At 38.0% G+C, this 23732-nt stretch overlaps 2 protein-coding genes across 3 annotated transcripts; one reads left to right on the forward strand and one right to left on the reverse strand.

Moving 5' to 3' along the window:
- Nucleotides 1-544: 544 nt before the first annotated feature.
- On the forward strand, nucleotides 545-4010 carry LOC121805063 (EIN3-binding F-box protein 1-like). The gene is made up of 2 exons (XM_042204815.1): nucleotides 545-881; nucleotides 1451-4010. Exons 1-2 carry the CDS (start codon nucleotides 857-859, stop codon nucleotides 3328-3330), a joined length of 1905 nt encoding a protein of 634 aa, XP_042060749.1. The 5' UTR covers nucleotides 545-856; the 3' UTR covers nucleotides 3331-4010.
- A 3110-nt stretch (nucleotides 4011-7120) lies between these two features.
- LOC121804805 (CBL-interacting serine/threonine-protein kinase 24-like) lies at nucleotides 7121-19182 on the reverse strand. 2 transcript variants are annotated; one of them, XM_042204484.1, is made up of 15 exons: nucleotides 19092-19182; nucleotides 18511-18678; nucleotides 18006-18068; nucleotides 17827-17898; nucleotides 17332-17439; nucleotides 17176-17250; nucleotides 17003-17056; nucleotides 15412-15537; nucleotides 14799-14888; nucleotides 13738-13860; nucleotides 13441-13560; nucleotides 8077-8193; nucleotides 7758-7814; nucleotides 7587-7661; nucleotides 7121-7508 (listed from the first exon to the last, which is right to left on the reverse strand). In XM_042204484.1, the coding sequence occupies exons 2-15, from the start codon at nucleotides 18673-18675 to the stop codon at nucleotides 7413-7415; spliced, it is 1341 nt and encodes a 446-aa protein (XP_042060418.1). In that variant the 5' UTR covers nucleotides 18676-18678; nucleotides 19092-19182; the 3' UTR covers nucleotides 7121-7412. The 2 variants fall into 2 exon arrangements, with proteins under 2 accessions (XP_042060418.1, XP_042060419.1); XM_042204485.1 differs by lacking the exon at nucleotides 14799-14888.
- Between the last annotated feature and the right edge of the window lie 4550 nt (nucleotides 19183-23732).

Consider the following 23732-nt stretch of genomic DNA (forward strand, 5'->3'; position numbering starts at 1 on the left):
TATCAAATAACCAAGTAAATATGTATACACAATAAAATTTGAACATAGTAACTTAGTAAGTACATTGAAGAGAAGACTGAACCTTCAACTATTCCATCTCTATTTCTTAATTAGTTAAATAAAATTTCCCATTAATCTCCTTCGCCCTCTCTAGACAACACAACACCCCATCAATTGTAAGTAGTATTGTACTACTACTAAAATTAAATCAATTTAAATATTTAGTGATTCACTCATTTATAACGAATTAATTATTCAGCTACATATAGAAGCAATTCGTTTACACTCCCAACCAAAACTGGGACATGACATGATATATCCATTGAACAAAGACTAGTCTAATTTAGTAAAAATTCCAGAAATGCAAGGTAATAAAATTTGTCATGTTAGCTGAATTTAATGGTTGCAAAGGTGGAGTTAAAAAAATTAAAAGAAAAATAGGGCGCAAATGGCAAAATGTGTGACCGAAAAAACCGGTTTGCGGGCATGATTCATTGAACGCGGTTAGAACTTAGAATTCATCAGCCTTGAGCTCTTTCCGGCCATAATCATGAATCTAGAGACTTTTGACACCTCACCCAATTCTTCCTTATATATATATTCTCAGCACACCACTCCTCTTCAAAACCACCTCCCTTTCTCCTCTTCTCTTTCTTTTGTTTTTCTCTCTCCTTTTTTTTTTGCCCAACTACCTAGGGTTGGGTTGGGTTGGGTTGGGTTGTTCATCAAGGTTTTGGGTGATCTATTTTCTTGGAATGCAAAAATTGGCTCTAATCTTCATCTGGGTTGAGTTGATTTTGTTGCTAAGCTTTGTCTTTTTTGCTCTCCTTTGGGGATTTTCTTGTGAGAAACCGCCATGCCTGCTCTTGTCAATTACAGAGGTGAGTTGATTCATCAAGATTTGATTTTTTAAATTGTGGGAGTTTTTAGTTTATTGTAAATTATTTCTTGATTGCTGTATATGAGGCTTTTTTTTCTTGGTTAATCAATGGATTCTTGAATTAATTTATAGGAATTTTTTCTAGGCTAGAAATGGGAATTGTCTTAATTGAATTCATGAGATTCTTTCCTAGGTAAGAAAGTGGACTGTATTTGGGATTACCAGTGGTTTGCTTAGCTAATTAAGTTCTTTAGTGGTGAATATGCAATCATAAACAAATCGTTAGATTTAATATTGTTTTTTGGAATCCAGTATATGCTATAGGTAGGTAATTGGGATTAAAAGCTTATTAATTTGATTGGAACTAAAGAGATCAAGATATTCACCTTAGATCAAGCTTAGTAATTATTGCCCTCATGGTTTCGCTTGCCTAATTGTGTTAGGGTTTTGGAAGGAAGCATTAATGTAATTGGTTTTGGGATTGACTGATTTAGGGTGAAATATCTTCCATTTGAGAATAATATTGATTCTTGATACAATATAGCTGACATTGATTTTTTGCCCAATCAGGTGATGATGATATGTATTCTGGGCCTTCATTATGTTCCGGAGATTCTGGCCTCTTACTCTCCATCGGCTCCCACGTGGAGATCTATTGCCCACCTAGGAAGCGCTCGCGGATCAGTGGCCCTTGTGTCGTTAATGGGAACATCTTCGAGGACAAGAGGCCATCTATTGATGTCCTCCCAGACGAATGCCTATTCGAGATCTTTAGGCGCTTGCCTGGTGGTCGAGAGAGGAGTTCCACTGCATGTGTTTCTAAGCGGTGGCTCACAATCTTGAGCAGTGTTCGCAGTTCTGAGTTTTACAACAAGGAGCACTTCTCTGCGGATGACGATATGGAAGTGGAATGCGATGGATACCTCACTAGATGTGTGGAGGGAAAGAAAGCAACAGATGTGAGACTTTCCGCCATTGCAGTTGGAACATCTAGCCGTGGAGGGCTTGGGAAGCTTTCTATCCGGGGAAGCAACTCTTTGAGGGGTGTTTCTAACTCCGGTTTGTCAGCAATAGCTCGTGGTTGCCCTTCCCTCAAGGCTCTCTCGTTGTGGAACGTGCCCTCCATCGGTGATGAAGGGCTATTCGAGATTGCTAGAGAGTGCCATTCGTTGGAGAAGCTAGACCTTTGCCAATGTCCTTCAATCTCAAACAAGGGTTTGGCCGCAGTTGCAAAGAGCTGTCCGAGTTTGACTGCAGTGACTATTGAATCGTGTTCAAACATTGGCAATGATGGCCTGCAAGCACTTGCCAAATTCTGTTCGAAGTTGCAGTCAATCACTATTAAAGATTGCGCGCGTGTTGGGGATCAGGGTATCGCCAGCCTGTTGGCATCGGCTTCTGCCTTGACGAAGGTGAAACTTCAGTCACTTAACATCACAGATTACTCGGTTGCTGTGATAGGACACTACGGAAAAGCAATTACGAATCTTGTTCTGTGCGGGCTTCAAAACGTGAGCCAGAAGGGCTTCTGGGTGATGGGCAACGCACGAGGTCTTCAGTCACTGTCGTCTTTTACCGTTAGCTCATGCAGGGGAGTAACTGACTTGAGCATCGAAGCAGTGGGGAAAGGCTGCCCGAACTTGAAACACATGTGTGTCCGCAAGTGTTGCTTTGTGTCCGACAACGGGCTTGTGGCTTTTGCCAAGTCGACGAGCTCTCTAGAGAGCTTGCAGTTGGAGGAGTGCAATAGGATTACACAAGTAGGGATCTTGACTGCTCTTTCCAGCATCAGTTCTAAATTGAAGTCTGTTTCTTTGGTTAAGTGCATGGGAATCAAGGATCTATCAAATGAGTTTTCGACGCTCTCCCCGTGTGAGTCTCTTCGTTCTTTGTCGATACGAAGTTGTCCCGGATTCGGAAGCACTAGTTTGGCTATGGTTGGAAAGTTATGCCCCCATCTGCATAACTTGGATCTGAGTGGACTTTGCGGGATCACGGACGCCGGGCTTCTCCCGCTCCTTGAGTGTTGCGAGGCAGGGCTCGCCAAGGTTAATCTTAGCGAGTGCTCGAATTTGAGTGACGAAGTGGTCTTGGCTTTGGCTAGGTTGCACGGTACGACACTTGAATTGGTGAATCTTGATGGGTGCCAGAAGATCACTGATGCAACCCTAGTGGCGCTGGCTGATAGCTGCCCGTTGCTCAACGATCTCGACGTGTCCAAGTGCTTGGTAACGGATGCTGGTGTCACTGCTTTGTCGCATGGAGTGCAGTCCAATCTGCAAGTTCTCTCCTTGTCGGGGTGCTCGATGGTGTCGAACAAAAGCGTCCCCGCTCTGGAGAGAATGGGGAAGATGCTTGTGGGCTTGAATATCCAACACTGCAATTCCATCAGCAACAACCAGGTGGAGATGCTCACTGGGAAGCTGTGGAGATGTGATATACTATCGTAAGTGTGATCGAGCAAGTTAGCATCACCCGAAAATCAGTGGTTTTTTAGCGAGCGCGGGCGTGGTTGGGTTGTTTTCCATGGAGACCTAGGCGATTCAGTTTTTTTCTATTTTTGCAGGCTTCTTTGTATTTAACAAGCCTGTTGAAGCACCCCCTTTTTAGGCCTCTCTTGAGGGAGAGTCTGCCTCTTTGACTGCCTTTGGTTTCTTGAGAATACGGTCCGACCACTCCGTGCTCGTTGTTTCCTAAGCCCCGTGCGCGATCGACCTTGATGTCATGTGTTATGGTGCTCGCTCCCCCTAAGCTCCCACCAGTGCTCCGCCCGGTCCATGCAGTATCAATAAAGCATTTGCTCTTTTTGTTTTCATTTCCATGTCTCGTCTAGTCGTGGTTGTAGTCGTAGTCGTAGTCGTGTCTTGATGAAGCTGTTGGTAGCTAGTATGGTTTCGTAGTGTGTTTGTTTGTTAAGCTTGAGTTGTGTATGGATGGTAGTCGATGAGAGTGAGGTGTTAGGGAGGACTTGACCATGGCAGCCTGTTGTTGCCATTACAGCCTTTCTAGGCTGTTTTTTTTATGTCTTCCTTTTTTTTATAGGATTGAAAAATCTTATTTCTGCACCTTACCTTACTCACTACCTCCCTTTTATGTTCAATAAGGAAATGAAATTGTGTTTTGTGTCTTACTACTTCTAGTGTTGCTCTTGCTTCTCTTTTATCTTTATGATTATTATTCTAGTCTTTTTTTGGTAGGGATCATAAGATGCATCTTAATACAATTCGATACATATATATACATTACATGATGCTATCTGAAGTGGAAAACATAATTTGATGAAGGATTTGGAATGATTGAAAAATACTATATTAAATAGTGAATAATGAAAATATAATAATGTTGGGTTTGGAGCAAGCATTGAAACCCTGTGTCAGAAGGTTGTGTGAATGTAGTAATATTCATATATACTCCTTAATATCTTATTAAGATTCAATGAACTTGCTTTGCTAGGCCCACCTCCATCCTCATTTTTTATATTTTTAGAGATGATTTATTTCTCTGGTTGGATTTTCTTATAAAACGTACAAATGTAGTTTTTACCGTGGGTTTTTGCTATCAGGTTGGCAACTACTCCCTCCGCCCCACTTTCACTTTATGAATGTTAATCACTTTTCTGCACTCATTGTGCAGAAAAGTGATTGGGACTCATTAAAGCGGGACGAAGGGAGTATTAGCAAAAGTTCATTTTTTATACAAATTTTCAATCTTTTTATTTTGTATGGTGTTGGTTATGTATTGTGTTGTTAATCTGTCTATTATTAGCTTATAAGGAGAGTTAATTGAAATCTGCAGTATTGGCTTCAATTTATTTACCAATATACTCCTACTAATTTTTTGATAAACTTTTGAGCATTAATTAATATATTAGTAACTTTTTAGCATTAATTAATATATTATCAAAATAGATATGAACATATTAAAAATCTGTGTAGGATTGTTTATTTTTTGATTTTTTTAATTTAAGAGGGAATAGAGGGGTTCAGTGTTGGAAAATATTAGAGATATCTGTGTTGAAACATATTAAAAACTTTTGATTGGAAAATATCCAGAACTGAACCTCTTTATTGTTTTCCAACACTGAACCTCTTTATTGTTTTCCAACACTTAACCCCGTTACATAATTTATGTAAACATCTAATTATGTTTTAATATACATAAAATATTCGATAAAAAAAAATTAAACTTTGAGCTATATAATGACGATTTCTTCAAAATATTGCTTTTTCTCGTAATTTATTGTGGTTCGATCAAATCATACATATGTTACATGTAGCTCGTCATATTGCATTTTCAAAAAAAATCCTTTTGTTCTTCTCTGCCATTCACTGTACGTAGGGGTGGGAAATTATACCGTAATACCGTAATATCGGACTTACCGTACTGAAAATACCGATTTTTCGGTATACCGCAGTTTCCGGTACGGTATGATACCGTACCACAGTGTTTCGGTACGGTAACGGTATCAATTTTTCTATACTGCGGTATACCGAATATTCGGTATACCGTGATATACCGGTATACCGATAGATTATTATATATATATTAATATTAAATGTGTTGTAATATATATATTACATTTATATATATTATATTAAAAAAAATTTAATACATCAATTAATACAATAAAATTAAACATTCAAATGATAATTTATTCAAACAAATTCAAAACTAACCTGAATTATTTTTTTATCAACTCATCCTATTAAATATAATAAACACAATAGCACATAACACCGAAAGAAGATTGGAAATACGATATCGGGAATATGTTTCAACATAGCACATTTGAAAGAATTTGTATTAACTCACACCATTTAGTATATGATTCTTTGTGTAATGTCATATTCCAAATATACAAAGTAATTAAAATTTTTGTTTTATTCTTCGTCCCACTTCATAAAATGTCAATTAAAAATATGTGCAGCTGAAAATGAATCAAATCGTTTAATTAGTGTTTAATTCATTGTATGCTATCTTAATTTATATACTACTTAAATTGAAGGATGAATAAATAGGATACTGATCAGTCATTCTTAATTCTTACAGAGAAATAAATGTCCAATTTAAATTACTAACTAGTGTCACTCCAGTGTGATGCACGGGTCATTTTAATTTCTTCATATTTATTTCATTATGCGAAATAAAAGTTGTGAAATGATAAAAAAAGAATATTCGACATCCTCTTACTTTGGATTATACTTTTTCAATCACATTAACCTCACATAGCCACAAGAGTGCGTTTAAATGCTACCTTTTCTTAAAAATGTCAATACGATCACATTAAAATTTCAACACATATTTGTGTTGACATTTTAATAAATTGTCTTGACATTTAAATATCAGACTTAAAATTAAAAAGCATTTTAAATCTGTGAAAATATGAATTAACCGTTGAGTTATAACTATAGAAGCAAGTTTACGTTGCAATAATTAGGTGTTTTGATATATGGATGTTACACTCCATACATTTCTTTTGGTTTGGTTGTTTGTGTATTGTGATTATGCTCGACTATTAATAAAGGTTATCAAATGCAGGGTCATCTTCAACGATTTTTTGTGGAATTTTGAGAAATGAAGACAACGTGATTGCAAGAAATGAAGATAATGTTGTTGATCATGACTTCATAAATTGTTTTAGATTTGAATGTTGAAGTTTTATTAATTTGAATGCTATGAACAAGATTTTATTGTGATGAAGTTTTATTATTTTGGGCTTTTTTAAATAGTTGAACACTTGAATTGTTATTTTAAATATTTTGGACACAATAGGTTTTTTTTCGGTATACCGTTACTGTTACCATACCGTTATTACGGTATACCGTACCGTGTTTCGGTATACCGTTAAAACGGTATACCGAAACACGGTACGGTATACCGTAATAACGGTATGGTAACGGTAACGGTAAAATATCATACCGAATTTCCGGTACACCGGAATTCCGGTATACCGAAAATTCGGTACGGTATCGGTATTGAATTTTGTCATACCGTACTTTCCGGTACGGTATGTGGTATGGCACGGTCGGTGCGGTATACCGTACCGACCCACCCCTAACTGTACGTGCGTTTTATTTGTTCAGTTTTTCTTTTTCTTTTTTCCTTTTTTTTCCAAGAAAAGCATAGATGAGAATGTGTGTTATAACTTAGAAAAAACAATTTGATAGTAATTCGTAACTTTATCCGAAAATGTACGCAAAGAAAAAGGTAAATACATATTTCTTCCTCATCAGTCTAATATAGAACAAAAGTTTCCTATTTTTATTGACTGTACATCGGCTTACAACATAACTTATGTCACGTATAAATCTACAACCAACCTTATCTTTTCCCACACATGAAGCTATCATACATACATACATACATACATACATACATCACAGATAACAATAATGATTTAGATGGTATCTAAGCTATGGTTTTATTGCTTTCTAAGTAATAATAGCTCAAGATTGTGCAATTTGCTTCCGACCCCCCCCCCCCCCCCACCGGTCTACAAAGGGTTTTTGTATTGCTTTGCTTCGAAACTGGATCAACAAGTCATGGTTCTAAGCAAAGCAGGACCAGGACTCCCTTCCTTTGCTCTCCAGATTACATGATGGATCTTTTCACACAAATTCTTGTAGAACTGCAGATGATCAGAAACAAAGGTGTGAGTTATGGATCACTTCAGGATTCAGTTTGGAATGGTAAAGCACAGCGTGACCTTGTGGTATTCAAGTGTGTCTCCAGCGGCCTTACAGACATCTACCATGAAAAGGGATGGTGTAACTTCATATACCTTTATGGAAGAAGTATGAAGTCAAGAATGTGATACATGACATGTTGAGATATTAAGCATTTGGAAAGCAACCATGATTTAACATTTATGATTTACCTCGAGCACCACAGCAAATTGACTGGTTTTATTAGCAGATACGCCCTCGAGTCTCGTCTGTTAAAAGTATAGAATTTGGAAGTGATTAGGGAATAGTAGAGAATGGTAACCTCAGACCAACATATTTGCAACCTAGACTTGCTATGGAGACATAGCTGAGCCCGCATTACTGAATAAGGCCGTTGTCAAATACCAAAAGAGTACGAGGAGAAGGGTAAACGATGCATGTTCTATCATCTAGAAATCTCTTTTGAGATGGCATAGAACAACCAAAAATTTATTTGCATCATTCAGCCACAGAATTCGAGGGGAAACAGACCTTGTAACTTCTCGTGTGAACATTGAGTCCCATTGAGCAAGCGGCTTCCTCAATTGCTGAAATTATAACTTTTGCAGGTTGTCGGGAAACAAAACGAGTTTTTCGTTTGACATAATCCTGCATATATGCTGTTGGATTATTGATCCGAGATGACAATGAACATATGAAGAAAAAAATGAGAATTGCGAGAGAGTTTTTGGGAGAGAGAATTGTGTATTGAATTAATTTGGGGGAAGTTACAATTACAATTCAATCTCAGGAGCCCTAATCCCTTTTATACGCTGAAGCATCATTAAGCTAACTAATACATCATCAAGCTAACTAATGTAACTAACAATCAATCCTATGGCTAGGATTTAATCTTCACTAATCAGAGCATCCAACGGTCCCTGAGTTGTTCAGCTGAAATGAGCTCTAGTTATTGCAGCTAAGCAATTAACCATTTACAAATCTCCACCTTCATTGCTTAGATGATAACATCAGACATCACTGTTTGCACATACCTACCAGCCTCAGACAAAATTCAAATTTCTCTCTGGGCAGTGGTTTAGTCAGGCAGTGGTTTAGTCAGCAGACAGGTTTACAGCTGTGTCAACCTTGAACAGCTTCACCCTTCCATTTTCAACTTCTTCCCTCACGAAATGCAGCTGCACATCAATGTGCTTGCTGCGTTCATGAAACACTTGATGCTTCGCAAAACTCAAAGCTCCATTATTGTCACAACCTATGGTAACTGCTTCTTGCTCCACCCCAAAGTCTGCAGCAATACCCTTCAACCAAGTGCTCTCTTTTACAGTTGCAGTTAAAGCAATATACTCAGCTTCGGTAGTAGATAAAGCCACCACGTTCTGTAAGCTTGACTTCAACTCACAGCCGCACCAAACATGGTAAAAATATACCCAGATTGTGATTTTCTAGTATCAACACTCCCTGCAAAATCACTGTCATATCAGTGCATCATCATTACTGTAGTTGCTGCTTTTGAACAAAATCCCAACATCTCCAGCTCCCTTGAGATATCTGAGGATCTACCACAGAGCTTGCCAATGCTCTTTTCCATGGTTGCTCATGTATCTGCTTGTACAGCTGATAGCCTGTGCCACATCCGGCCTAGGCCCAATCATGGTATACATCACACTCCCCACAATATTAACATATGGGATTGCATGCATTTCTAACCTCTCCCCTTCATTCTTTGGTGCTTGTTCCATAGACAGCTTAAGTGCTGAGCCAAGGGGTAGGGGGGTGGTGGTAGTGTTAGAGTTATCCATTCTGAACCTTTTCAAAACCCTTGTGATATAATCATTCTGATTCAGCCAGATTTCTCTTCTTTCCCTGTTCCTCACAATATTCATACCAAGAATCCATTTAGCTCCACCTAAATCGTTCATATCAAAAGCCAAGTTCAAGTCATCTTTAACTTCCTGAACCTCAACCTTCGATGCACCTGCTACAAGCATATCATCAACATATAGAAGTAGATATGCAACAACTCCCAACCTCTTCTTGATATACACACATTCATCATAACTGGACCTCACAAAACCATTGCTCAGCACAAAATCATCAAATTTCTTGTGCCACTGCCTGCTAGCTTGTTTCAGTCCATATATACTTTTCTTGAGCAAACAAACTTTATTTTCCATCCCAGGCTTAATAGATCCCTCTGGCTGACACATATATATAGTTTCATCTAGGTTTCCATGCAAGAATGCAGTTTTCACATCCAACTGCTCAAGTTCCCAATCTAACTTTGCAACAACAACCAACAAGATTCTAATAGAAGTATGTTTGACTACAGGTGAGAATACCTCGTTGTAGTTGTTGGCAATTGAAACATAAAATGAATATAAAAATATCCCACATCGGTGTACACAAAGAGCTTAATACACTATATAAGTCTCATGGGCCTCTCCTCCTATCACCAATTGGTTTTAGGTTGGAACCCATGGATTTCTATCATGGTATCAGAGCGGGTCGCCGACTGTGGGTCATATTTAACTGGCCCAGCAGTATATCTGGGCTGAAACCGAAAAAAAATGACTGATCTAGCAGTATAAGTATAACTGGCTGAAAATTTGGGTCAGTGGTCCAACCGATCGAAAAAAAATTGGGCCGATTGTCCAATCGATCATAAAAAAAGTCCAACCCCTTCAAGATTCACCTTGAAGGGTTTGAGGGAGGGTGTTGGCAATTGAAACATAAAATGAATATAAAAATATCTCACATCGGTGTATACAAAGAGCTTAATCCACTATATAAGTCTCATGGGCCTCTCCTCCTATCACTAATTGGTTTTAGGATGGAACCCATGGATTTCTATCACTAGTCAATACCATGCTCTTGTGTAAACCCCCGAGCTATCAGTCTTACCTTGAATCTGATTTGTTCATTGTCTGCAGATTCAATTTTCTTTTTATACAGCCACTTGCAGGTCACTAACTTCCTACCCTCCACCTTGTCCACCAAAATCCAAGTGCCATTCTTGATGAGTGAATCAATTTCATCAATCATAGCTTTCAGCCATTTGTCTATCTCTAGATGAAGGTCTCACATTCTTCCTTCTGCCTTTGTCTCTAGTTAACTGGTAATTTCTGAGATCTGGTGGTTGCACAACTTCAGTTTCAACCTCTTCATTCTCAAAATTCCACACTTTCATCATCAGTCTGCCTCAGGCTCTCCACCTCAAAATGAGCGATCTGCTGAGAATCCTGATCAGACTTTTCTTGTTTCTTAAAAGGCATTTCAGTTTCTGCAAATGTCACATCTCTGCTTACCAATATCTTGTGATTTCCTGGCTCTATACACCAAAGCCTATATTCTTTCACACCCTGCTGATAGCCCAACATCACACACCTCAGAGCACTTGCATCCAACTTGGTCTGCTTCACATATGCAAAGGCCTTGCATCCAAAAGTTCTGAGACGAGAATAGTCCCCACATAGCTGCAATACCATTTCAAATCTGGAGTGTCCCCATCAATGCTAGAAGATGGACACTTATTAATCAGTTTAACTGCAGTAGCTACAACTTTTGCCCAAAATTTTTTCTCCATACCAGAAGTAAACAACATGCACCTGACCCTCTCCATAATAGTTCTATTAGCCGTCTCTGCAACTCCATTCTGTTGGGGATTTAATTCAACGGTTCTGTGCCTCTTTATACCCTTACTTTGACAGAAAGACTCAAACTCCTTTGATAAGAATTTTAGACCATTGTCAGTTCTTAGGCATTTTACTACACAACCTTTCTCTTTCTCTACAACAGCACACCAATCCATAAATCTAGAGAAGGCCTCAGATTTTTCTTTGAGTATATACACCCAAAACTTCCTAGAGTAGTCATCAATTATGGTCATGTAGTACTTTCCTCCCCCAACAGATAAAACTGGGGAAGGTCCCTATAGGTCACTATGCTCATAGTCTAAAGGAGCCTTAGAAGAATGCTTACCCCTCTGATATGGAAGCTTTTTGGCCTTTCCCAGAAAGCACTCCTCACATGGTCGGCCAGTTCTTTCATTTGGCCCTGAATAACTTCCCTCTTCATAAGCTCCTTGATGCTCCCATCAGCTGGGTGCCCCAATCTTGTGTGCCAAACCTCCATTGACTCTGAGTTGACAGCATTTGCTTGATTGTCAGCCTTGATGGCTAACCCACACAGATAATACAGTTGTCATTCCTCTTTCCCTTTAGCATCAAAACTCCCTTTCTCATGACTTCTATGCTTCCATCAATAGAATGAAAAGAACACCCTTTTCTCTCCAATAGTCCTAGTGAAATCAGGTTTCTCTTCACCTCCGGAATGTACCTAACTTCACTTAGGATGGCAGTTGAATTATTATCCAATCTGAAACAAATCTTCCCAACTCCTTGGGTCTTGCTCACTTGGTTGTTTCCTAACACCACAGAGCCATCAGCCTCAGAAATCTCCTCAAACAAGTCAAGCCCCGGACCCATATGAAAGCTGTACCCGGAGTCTAGAATCCAAAACTCCTCACACAATCTCTCCATAATGTTCAGAGCGTGTGGAGACTCCTGCTCCTGCACACAATCAGAGCTCGGCTTAGGTGGACCAGTTTCTTGCGCCTGCTTTCTTTTCCACGCAAAGTAGTCCTTCAAATGACCCGGCTTCTTGCACCAATGGCAAGAACGCGTTTCCTTTTGATCAATGCCGCTGGCTCTGGGGGCTTATTTCTCTTTCTTGAACGTCAATTGCCCTTATACTTCTTTATGTTGTTCAAACTTTCTGGGGTCGCCTCATTCACCTTCTCACCATGTCTCTGAATTTCTTTGGATCTTAGAGCAGACTGAACCTGTAACAAAGTGACAGTCCCTTCCCTTCCAAATAAGATTGCGTCCCTCATTTGATCATGCACCTTTGGTAGAGAGTTCAAGAGTAGTATCGCCTTATCTTCTTCCTCGAGCTTGACATCAATATTCTCAAAGTCGTCAATTGCTTTATTAAAATCCTCCAATTACTCCAAGATATTCCTCTCCTTCGTGAACCGATAAGAATACAGCCGCTGCTTCATGAAAAGCCGATTCGCAAGCGACTTAGTCATGTACAATCCCTCGCATTTTTCAAGAATCCCCATCGCGGTGGTCTCCTTAGACACCTCTCGTAGAACCGTATCACCAAGGCTTAACACCACCACGCTATGCGCTTTAGCAAGAACCTCCGCCCACTTAGCCTTGGCTTTTTCATCGAGCACCACGTCTGGATCTTCCTTATTCAGCGCGTCTGTTAATCCTTGTTGAATCAACAACGCCCGGATCTTCATCCTCCATAAACCGAAATCATTCTTGCCGGTAAATTTCTCCGCTTCAAACCTTGAAGCCATCGCACTCGATGTGGAGCTCAATCGATTTCAAGAACGGTTCGCCACCTCCGCCGTTCCCACAGACGGCGCCACTTGTTGGATTATTGATCGGAGATGACAATGAACATATGAAGAAAAAAATGAGAATTGCGAGAGAGTTTTTGGGAGAGAGAATTGTGTATTGAATTAATTTGGGGGAAGTTACAATTACAATTCAATCTCAGGAGCCCTAATCCCTTTTATACGCTGAAGCATCATTAAGCTAACTAATACATCATCAAGCTAACAAATGTAACTAACAATCAATCCTCTGGCTAGGATTTAATCTTCACTAATCAGAGCATCCAATGGTCCCTGAGCTGTTCAGCTGAAATGAGCTCTAGTTATTGCAGCTAAGCAATTAACCATTTACATATGCATAGACCAAATTTAAGTCAAGTCGAGCCAAACACAACAAAGGTGTGTAGAGTAACAACAATTTGAGAGCCTTCGTCCTTGAAATATAATAATATTGCAGATGTCATGTCATAGTTGAATTTTTATACCTGACGCCTGTCAAACAAGGCCGATAAATTCAAGCCTTGGGAAAGTGTAATCATTTCAAACGCATTCATTATCAAAGGACCACCATCATCATTCCGAGATTCCTCATTCACATATTTGTCCTGAATTTTGAAATAAAAACTGTTGATAAAATTGGTATTATAGAAAAAATGACATAATATTTCTAATTGAATTGTTAATACTTACAGATAAAGTAACAGCTTATGGAAAAAACTGATTCAGCCCATAAATAATCAACTCAGCACAGAAATTATATAAAAAGAAGAGAACAAACTAACCTCAATGTCATCAAAAACAGCACGAACATCATCCAGATTCACCACTTCATCATCTCTGGGTCTGACAGGGACATAACTTTTTTGGAACCATGAGTCTCGTTTTATTCCTTCAATTTTGATTCGCTGCAAATAGTGGTTACTTAGAAGGGCCAAGCCCTTTCTTGTGGGTCAAAATGGAGTGCAGCAACCAGGGGAAGAAACAGGAGAGGGGAAAGAGAGAAGTGATCCAACAACACTAAGAACTAATGGAAACACTTCATTGTCAATGAGAAGTTGCAAGATGTTTCAAAAGCTTCATGATAATATTAACAATTCCAAAGTTGGATAGAAGTCCAAATGGATTAGAAAAAATATGAGACCCAATTGGCTTCCGAAAGGGTCTAATACCATCCAATTGTGAGTGCCCTTAATACGAGATAATTTAAATAATAGTACCACATTTCTGTAGAAATCAAATTTACACTTGCTAATTGCATTTCTGCAGGAAAAAAGTGGTGAGAAACATTATTCAGTTTGAGTTTATAACTCAGTTGATCCAATATTATTATCAAGTTACTCCTAAGTGCAAATTTTATAACCCGTACCAAATGTTCAAATGTGTAAAATTCAACTTGCTATATATCTAACTATAAATAGAGTTTTTTTAGTTAATTTTTAACCAGCTTTGGAATCACACTCATTCCAAATGGATCCAGTTGATATCTTACCTCAGATTACGAGGATTATCTAAAATATTCTTACGAAGGCTAAGGTCCCAGATTTTAAAAAAAAGTTGCATCTACGGTAGCTTATGATCTATAAGGTTCAATGGTTGTGTCTGATCTGCTATTCTAGAGCTCCAATGTTCGACCACTGTAAAACTCACACCTCTGGTATTTATGCTACTCGTGATTTCTTATTACAATAGAATGATAAGGAGGAAAAAGTGGAGATTTGAGGATACAGCAGTTGAATTTTAGAATGAGTAAAAGAGTGTGTGCAATGCTTGAAAAATCAAACGTAGAGTTAAGAGATGCCAGGAACAGTGAACAATTGGATATAAACATGGTTTCTGTAGTTACTGTTTCAGGATTTAGGTCAAGGATCTTATGTATCAATGCAATTGCACCCACAGAAAACCAATATGGGCATGAGAACTGAGCAGAATTAATCTGCAAAACAGGAAAATGACGAAACACAGTTTAAATGATTCCTCACAAATTACAACAGAGCTTCTATGGAAAGGATAATATAATGCTATTGATATTATATGAAACTAAAAGAAAATCAAGGAATGCTTAGACAAATCATAGTTAGAGATTCTTGTTCGAAAACAATTTAATGGCAGATATCACCTTTTTTCCTGTTTGTAGTCAAAACATGTCACTCTTATTCATGGGAGTAAATCATACAATCCACTATATAACCACTATAATAAGTGTCCAAGGAAGCCACTGAAAAGTTTTTGTGTCTATTATAAACTACTGATGATAGGTTTAACATCTTACTGAATCACCTAGCATGATCGTTTTGATAGAAAACCTAAACCAATTGGATAAGAAATTCATGAAGCTTTGAAAAATATAATTTTTTCACATGTTAATAAATCATTGTCCATACCATAATACATATCCGTACTAAGAATGTAAGTACTACAATATTTGTAACATTAAAAAGTATAATGAATTTATTAACCTTGTTATACAAGGAAGGAAGGTCTATCTCCTCAAATGGCAAATATCCAGCCATTAAAACATAAAGGATCACGCCGCATGACCAAATATCAGCAGCTGCACCATCATAACCTCGGTTGCTTAGTACCTAAAGCATTAGAAATAATAACAAAGGTCCATAAATGGCAAACATGATTAAGGACAGCAGATAAAAATCAGGATTTCTCAGGTAATGAATTAAGAAAACTTACAACTTATCGAAATACCTAAGGCCCCACAAGCGTGCAGATTTCAGAAAGTTGTGATTAAGCGGACAGGAGAACAACTATATAATTGCTTCTATTAAATTAATGGACGTTCAACAGCATACCTTCTCAGATACATATATGAAAAGAAAAGGTTGCAACATGTGGGAAAATGTAGCCAAGCAAAAAATTAGCAACTACAATGGATCAGTCTTGTTAAGAAATCATAACTCCCATCGCCCGAGTACGAAAGGAGAGAGAGAGAGATTCTTGCACAACTAGACATGTTATATGGCCATCTTCATTAATTTTCAAGATCTATAAACCCATGCATCTAAGACATATACCTAAATTTACTCTTAAATTTACATTGTTTACTTCCATAGCAGCACAGAGTAGCAACACAGAGGTGTAAATTGACATGAGCTATCAGGGTGGCAGTTCACCAGATTAGAAATCCCTACCTATTTATAGTTTTGGTATGGCCTTCATCACCATTATACATTACCTAAAGCTTATTGTTAAGTCTTTTTAAAGCAACTTCATGATATTTTCATCTAGATAAAGTTAGAAGATGGCAGATGCTACGCAATCATATACAAGAAATAGAAGGCAAGGTGATACACCCTTTCCATATCAACTAAGTCCACAATAACCACACATTTGTCGTATATTTGCCTCAGTCACAAAGGCTTGAAGCCAATCTAGCTATTCTGCAGTTCAAATGGTTTCTTTAAGACTTAAATAGCCCTTGCTGTTCTGTAGTTCAGAAGGTTTCTTTTAGACTTAAATATAGCCCTTCAGAGATGGTTCCAATCCAAATGATGCTAAAAATGTGGCAGGTTAGTGCAGATCCGTATTAATCTTTGTTCCCTTTCTCTTTCTCTTTCACACAACACAAACTCATGGATAGTCTTTTAGACTTAAATATAGCCCTTTCAGAGATGGTTCCAATCCAAATGATGCTGAATATGTGGCAGGTTTGCGGTGCAGATCCGTATTAATATTTGTTCCCTTTCTGTTTCTCTCTCACACAACACAAGTGACACAACACAAACTCATGGATAGTCTTTTCAGACTAGTCGATGTGATGACTGTATAAATAGAAAAAGTAGATTTAGTGGTAAAACAAGAAGAAAAGGACAGATTAAATTCTAGCACTCTAATGATCGATCTGCAATACAAGCATAGGAATAGATAGCAATAAAATGGTAGAGGAAACTTTTCCAAAAGTATGTTATTCCAAAAAATAAGAAATCCAACTAACCAGTATGTTATTCATGAAAGTGCATCACAAAATACTCAAGACTCTACGTGTTGCTTCAAGATATCTATCCAACAGAGTATAGCATCATATGAAAATCATACCTCGGGTGCAACGTAATTTGGAGTCCCACAGGTTGTATGAAGAATATCAACTCCCTGGACATGGTTACAGAAAATAGGAGAAAACAGAAAATAACATTTATCACCCCAATATTAACACAATTAGCAGTACCACACTAAAGAATCATCTAATTTAAAATGGTTATAGTGCTTACCTTTTGAGGTAATGCACTCAGTCCAAAATCAGAAACCTTCAACTTTCCTTGGGAATCAAGGAGCAGGTTTTCAGGCTATACACATAAATTTTAACATTAAAAATACAATACTAGTAATGGATACCAATTCAATCATCATTAAAAACTTCCGCTCACCTTTAAATCACGGTGGTACACACCCTTACTATGGCAATGTGAAACTACATCAATGAGTTGTTGAAAGTATCTTCTTGATTCATTCTCAGAAAGCCTACCATGGTGAACCTGGGCATTAAGAAATACATGTAGGCCAGTTAATCATGCATATAATCGGAAAAGAAAATAAATTCCACATCATAAAGTTTATTAAAGGTATGGCCCCAACATAATGACTTCAATCATTGGTTCTACTCGATCAGAAGGCTCTGAAAATAGATATGCACAAATGCATAGAAATATGTGACCCAAATGTATCCACGTTAGACCTTCCCAAATCGTTTATGACATGATTAAAGATACAAGTCTAGATATGCATATTTGCTTAATGTAATATCCAGCAAAAACAATACTTTCAGTTTGCATGTAAGATAGACGGCTTCAGTGCTCATTTAACCATAACATAGTCAAATGGGAAATATAACATCATTTTTCAAAAATTACAGAAGTACTTACAATTTTATCAAAAAGCTCTCCGCCAGTCACAAACTCCAGAACTATGTATATCTTTGATTGACTGGCTAAAACCTAGTAGGCAGATAAATATAAGAGAAAGTCAGCAAGCAAATCAATGGATCCTGATGTTCTAATGGGGTTCTAATAAAAAAATCCAAATGGACAATTACTAAGTATACCTCATGCAGCCTGACTATACAAGGATGTCTGACAATCTTCATTATTGAGATCTCTCGTTTTATCTGTGAACCAACAAATGTGTCACTAATATGATTTAATAAAGAAAAAGAAGTGAAAAAAAAAACATATAGCTCCAAATACGCAGATCAGGAATAGCATAATGCCGCTTCAAGTTCATTTAAACAATACCCCAACTAGAATTTCCAGAAATATAAGATTCTTCCACTTGCTTGAAAAAATCTCCCTATACTTTCTGGAAGAGTGATGATTCTTCACAAAAGGAATAGACTAAAGAAGCTTTATATATCAAGTTGCACCATAGTTTTGTTTCTTTTTTCAAGAAAAAGAAAAGGCATTACTGAATGTCTATGTACAGATAATTATTTTATTGCATTGCTGAAATCTAACTGATGGATTGGAGTAGCAGATAATAGCTTAAAATAAAACACTTAACAAAAAAGTAAAATTTGTAACAATAGCAACATCTACAAATAAAGTGTATACCTGATCAACCATCTTGTGCTTGAGAATAGTAGTCTTGGCCAAGATTTTGATGGCCACATTGTCACCCGTCTCTGTGTTATGCGCAAACTTAACTTTTGCAAAAGTTCCCTCTCCAATGGTTCTTCCAAGCTCATATTTTCCAACTTTTCTCTTCGCTCCCATCATTTTCTGTTTGGAAATGCAAAAGTTCCAAAAATATCCAGTTTTATTGCATACAAAAGTCAACTTTATGAAGCAGCCATAAAAAAAGGTACTAGAAAATAATTGCACAAATTAATGATCATGATTCATTAAGGCGCTAATTTACAGTAATCAGATAGGATTCTTCCTCCAACTAATCGCAGAAGTCGTAAGAATCCAACTGAATTGATCGCAACGCATGGAAAAGGAATAAAATTGGAGATTGAAAACACACCAAAGGAGCGAAAAATCATGTTTTCAAATAGATATATGTATATAATGCACTAGGGAGAAGCTTGTAATCCTCCCCACAAAGATGAGCAAAAAGCAAGAGAATTAGGAGAGACGAGACAGAATGAGGCGCTGCAATAGCATTTACGGTGTGTGAGATGAGCTAATACCGTCAATCGGGGAGAAAAGCCGCCGGAAACAGATCGGGTAGCCGGAGCCGGAGCTGGAGCTGGAGTACTAACAAAAGCTAAGCTGAGAGAATACTTTGACCTCTCAAGGCTGCTCTAATTATATAAGAGCATTACCAATGGGGCACCATAAGCCGCGCCCTATGCACCGTCACGTTATCATTTTTATCCTCCTACCCTTCCACCTGCAGTGGGGCGCCCTAAGGGACGTCCTATATGTTTCCTATATGTTTTACTATTATTTAGTTAATTAATTTAAATATTTTCAAATATATAATGCAAACTAATTAAAAAACACAATGAGTAGCTAAAAACCGGAGAAGACTGCATTGATTAACAAAAGTTACACGATTCAAGTTGGGAGTAGGGGATATTTATACAAATTTTTCGAATTTAGCATTTTAAAAAAATATATAAAAAAAACGTGTGTCATCGTCCGCGGAGCCCACAATGGTGCCCGATGGCTCGAACTATGGCACGGACGATAGGCCCTCGTCCGCGCTTCTTCCGCGCCCGAAGCTTAGGGTGTGTCATCGGGCGGACACCCACAATGAAGCCATCGAGCGTGCCCAAGGACGATGGCACGCATCGGGCGTGCCATCGGGCACCCCATTGTGGGTGCTCTAATTACTCAATTTAAAGTCTCTTATTGTACAAAGAAAGTCCAACCGATCGGTATAAATTTGACATATGAGTACTCTTTTAAAAAAAAAATTAATGCCTCCTTATTTTGAGTGTTACTTCCGAGTAGGGATGTCAATTTAGCCCGCAACCCGTGGGCTGGCCCGAATAGCCTGCCAAATTTATAGGGTTATTGCTGAAAATTTCCAGCCCAATTAGCTCGCACTCGATTAACCCGCAACCCGTTAGGGCCAGACCCGAAAATCCGATGGGTTGACCCAAAAACCCGATAAAATTTCTATTATTCTATTTGTTTGACTCTAATTCGACACTTAATTGATTATTTTATAATATAGATTACTAAAAATAACTTTTCATTTTATATATTAAATATATAAATTATATATTATATTTTTATTAATATAATAATAGATACATGAATTAGAAACTTCAAATTCACTAAAAAATATATTTAAATTTCTAAACATGCTTTAAAATTTCTTGATGTTTATGTTTTATTTTGCATAAATCTCAAATATTAGTATTTGATCATGTTTATGTTTGAGTTTAAGCATATATCTCAAATTTATCATAAGTAAATATTTTACATTTTATAAATATAACTAATTTTCACCATTATTTATTGGATTGATCGCATGTTATTTTTATCGGTAGCAACCCGATTAACCCGATGGACTAGCCCGAAACCCGAGCTTTTAGGGTTAGGGTTGAACCTTTATAACCCGGAAAAAATCACAACTCAATTAGCCTGCACCCGATTGACCCGCAACCCGAATAGGGTTGGCCCGAAACCCGGTGGGCTGGCCCGATTGACGTCCCTACTTCCGAGTCTGCATCTAGCATATGTGGTTGTGTTCTGACTTCATATAGAAATTTATTGACTTGCGAGAAATTAGATGATTTGATATGTATCAAGAATCGGTTGAAGATGTCTAATTCAGTTAAGATGAGGAAGATGTTGAAAATGAAGAATTTCAAAGTGTTTAGTACTCCCTCCGTCCCTCATTAATTGTCCACTTTTGTCATTTTCGTCTGTCCCTCATTAATTGTCTACTTTTACTTTTATCATAAATGATAAGTAGACCCCACATTCTACTAACTTATTCCACACACATTTTATTATAAAACCAATAAATAAAAATGGGACTCATATTTCACTAACTCTTTAATCCACTTTCCTTTACATTTCTTAAAACTCGTGCCGAAATCAAAGTGGACAATTAATGGGGGACAGAGGGAGTATAAACTAGTGTTGCCCACGGTTCATGAACCGACGGTTCCGGTTTTAGGAAATGTGGAACCAGAACCGAACCGTAAGGCTATTTCACGGTTACGGTTTCTGTTCGAAAACCGGCGGTTCCGGTTCCGAACTACCGATTTTCAAACGGTTCTCGCGGTTTCGGTTCGGTTTTGGTTTTTCATTTTTTTTCTATGTAATTTGAACTTACATAATAAATTGGAACGTCCTCGCTTCCGACCTCGTCATCGGTAGAAAAGTCTTCATCATCACTTTCTACACGGAAGTCGAAATCCGGCTCTTGTGCTCTCATGTCCGCCTTTGCCCAATCATCAAGTAACATAGTGGCTTCCATGTTTTTAGCGGAGAGATTGCTCATTTTGTCGTCTAGGACACAACCACCGACACTAAAAGCTTGCTCAAAGGCGACGGTGGAAGCGGGAACGGCGAAAATCTTCTTAGCCATTACCGAGAGTATCAGAAACTCTTTGTCATGTGTTCCCCACCAATCGAGGACGTCAATTTGTTGAGTAGGAGGACATTCAACTTGAAAAATAGAGCGCGATTCCTAATATATATCTAACTCACTAGTAGCTCTAGTCCTATTGGTTGTAGCACCGTATAGATCTTACAATTATGATACTACATCTGGATCAATCATGACGTTGCTATAGTTCCCCCCACCAAAATCGAATGTAGAAGGACTAGAAGGAGCACGTACCTGGTGAGTGGTGTCATACTGCATTTCATATTCCGCGTAGAGAGCACGAAGTGCACTATCTAACCTTAGTTTAATTTCTTCAACATTCGGAAGACTTAGTTCAAAGCCTTCTCCTCTTGTCAAACTCATTTCTTTAAGTTGAGAAAAATCCAAATCGTGCAAACAACCATAGTACATGTCTAAAATTTTATGAACACCATGCAACTTCCACTTTAGATCCAAGCATTTTGCAATCAAAAACACATTTGGAATACGCGCAAAATATTTCAACCATTTTTCAACCATATAAAACAAAATAGCCTTCAACTTTATGAATTGAGTATTTTTCACACATTTCTTAAAACCAATTGTCACATACATGCAATGCTCCAAAACGCGCACAGAAATAGGATAATAAACACCGGATAACTCAATAGTGGCATTTTTGAAAGCTTGGAATAATCGAAATAAATCAATGTTGTGGTCCCAACAAGAGGGTATCAAAAGAAAATCTGAAGGAACATGCGGCAACTTCTAAAAAATCTCATAAATATTCAATATGGTTCAAGGTCGACTCCAACATATCGTACGTCGAGTTCCAACGAGTTGAAACATCCAAACGAAAATTGGTGTACCCGCACTGCTTGCTATGACAATATTTCTTCCAAGCTCTACCAATAGGAGCTTTGTTATGAATTAACTTAACAACAGTTCTAATGGGATCAACATACTTTTGCCACAAATCAATCGCATCTTGAACACGCAAATTCAAAATATGAGCAATACATCGCACATGAAAAAATTTGTCATTGATAACAGGAGAGAGCATGCACTGATGAGTTCATCTATACTAGCAGTGTTAGCGCTTGCATTATCAAAACCAACAGAAAAAATTTTATTGATCAATTGAAATTCATTCAAAACTTGAATGATCAATTGAGCAATTGCTTGTGCGGTGTGTGGTGCAGGAAATTCTCGAAATGCAATCAAACGTTTGTTCAATGTCTAACTATGATCAACGAAATGCACAGTGATGCCCATATATGATTTTTTGCAAAAACAATCACTCCACACATCCGAGCAAATCAAAACTTTATGACCCAAGTTAACAATAAACGTACCTAATTGCGCCTTCTTTTCCAAGCATTGTTGAACAACAACTCGAGTAATAGAAGTTCGACTCAATTTTCTTGCAGCAGCATTATAAACTTGTCGCATACTCAACTCATACGCATCGTTATCAAAAGCATTGAATGAAAAATGTTTCATCACAGTAAATCTAGACATCACATTTAGAGCATTTTTGTGATCATATTTTAAAAGAGTAGTGCTACACATACCTGATGTTTGGGATGAACCCGTCCCACTCCCTGTCCCGGTCCCACTCTCAGTCGACCGGATGTGCTTTCTCCATGTGACAGGTAAATGTGTCATATCCTCCACCCTTTCTTAGTGTGTATACGTTTTCGCAATAGTTGCAATACACATTAAGAATGTTCGGATCGGTACTATCTCGTTCCTTCTTGAAATGTTTGACCATGATGTTTGAGGTTAAAGACCTTTCAATTGGTTTAGGAGGTTGAGTAGGGTTTCCACGACCATGACCACGGTAAAGACCTTTCAATTGGTTTAGGAGGTTGAGGAGGGTTTCCACGACCATGACCACGGCGACTCCTTGGTGGTGGTGGGGGTGGCATTTCTTGTTGTTGTTCCTCTCCCGCCTCTTCTTTCTCCCCTTCCTCCTCGTCATCATCATCGTCGTCGTCAAGATTCACCGGGGTTGGAATTTGTTGAGAATAGGCACCGACACTACCATTACCAACATAAGCATCGCCACCACCATATCCACGTCCGCCTTGGGATTGAGAGCAGGAGAGAGCAATAGCATTGGCCATATCTTACTCTTCTCGATTCTACAAAATAATATGTGTAGTGTAAATATCAAATAGAATTATGAACAATAATGTAATGTAATTCATAATTAATAATATTAGTTGATAATAAATATTAACCTGCCACATATCCATGTTCCTTTGAGAAATCT

The sequence above is a fragment of the Salvia splendens genome, chromosome 5 (assembly GCF_004379255.2).
Source record: "Salvia splendens isolate huo1 chromosome 5, SspV2, whole genome shotgun sequence".
In the NCBI taxonomy this organism is placed as follows: domain Eukaryota; kingdom Viridiplantae; phylum Streptophyta; class Magnoliopsida; order Lamiales; family Lamiaceae; genus Salvia; species Salvia splendens.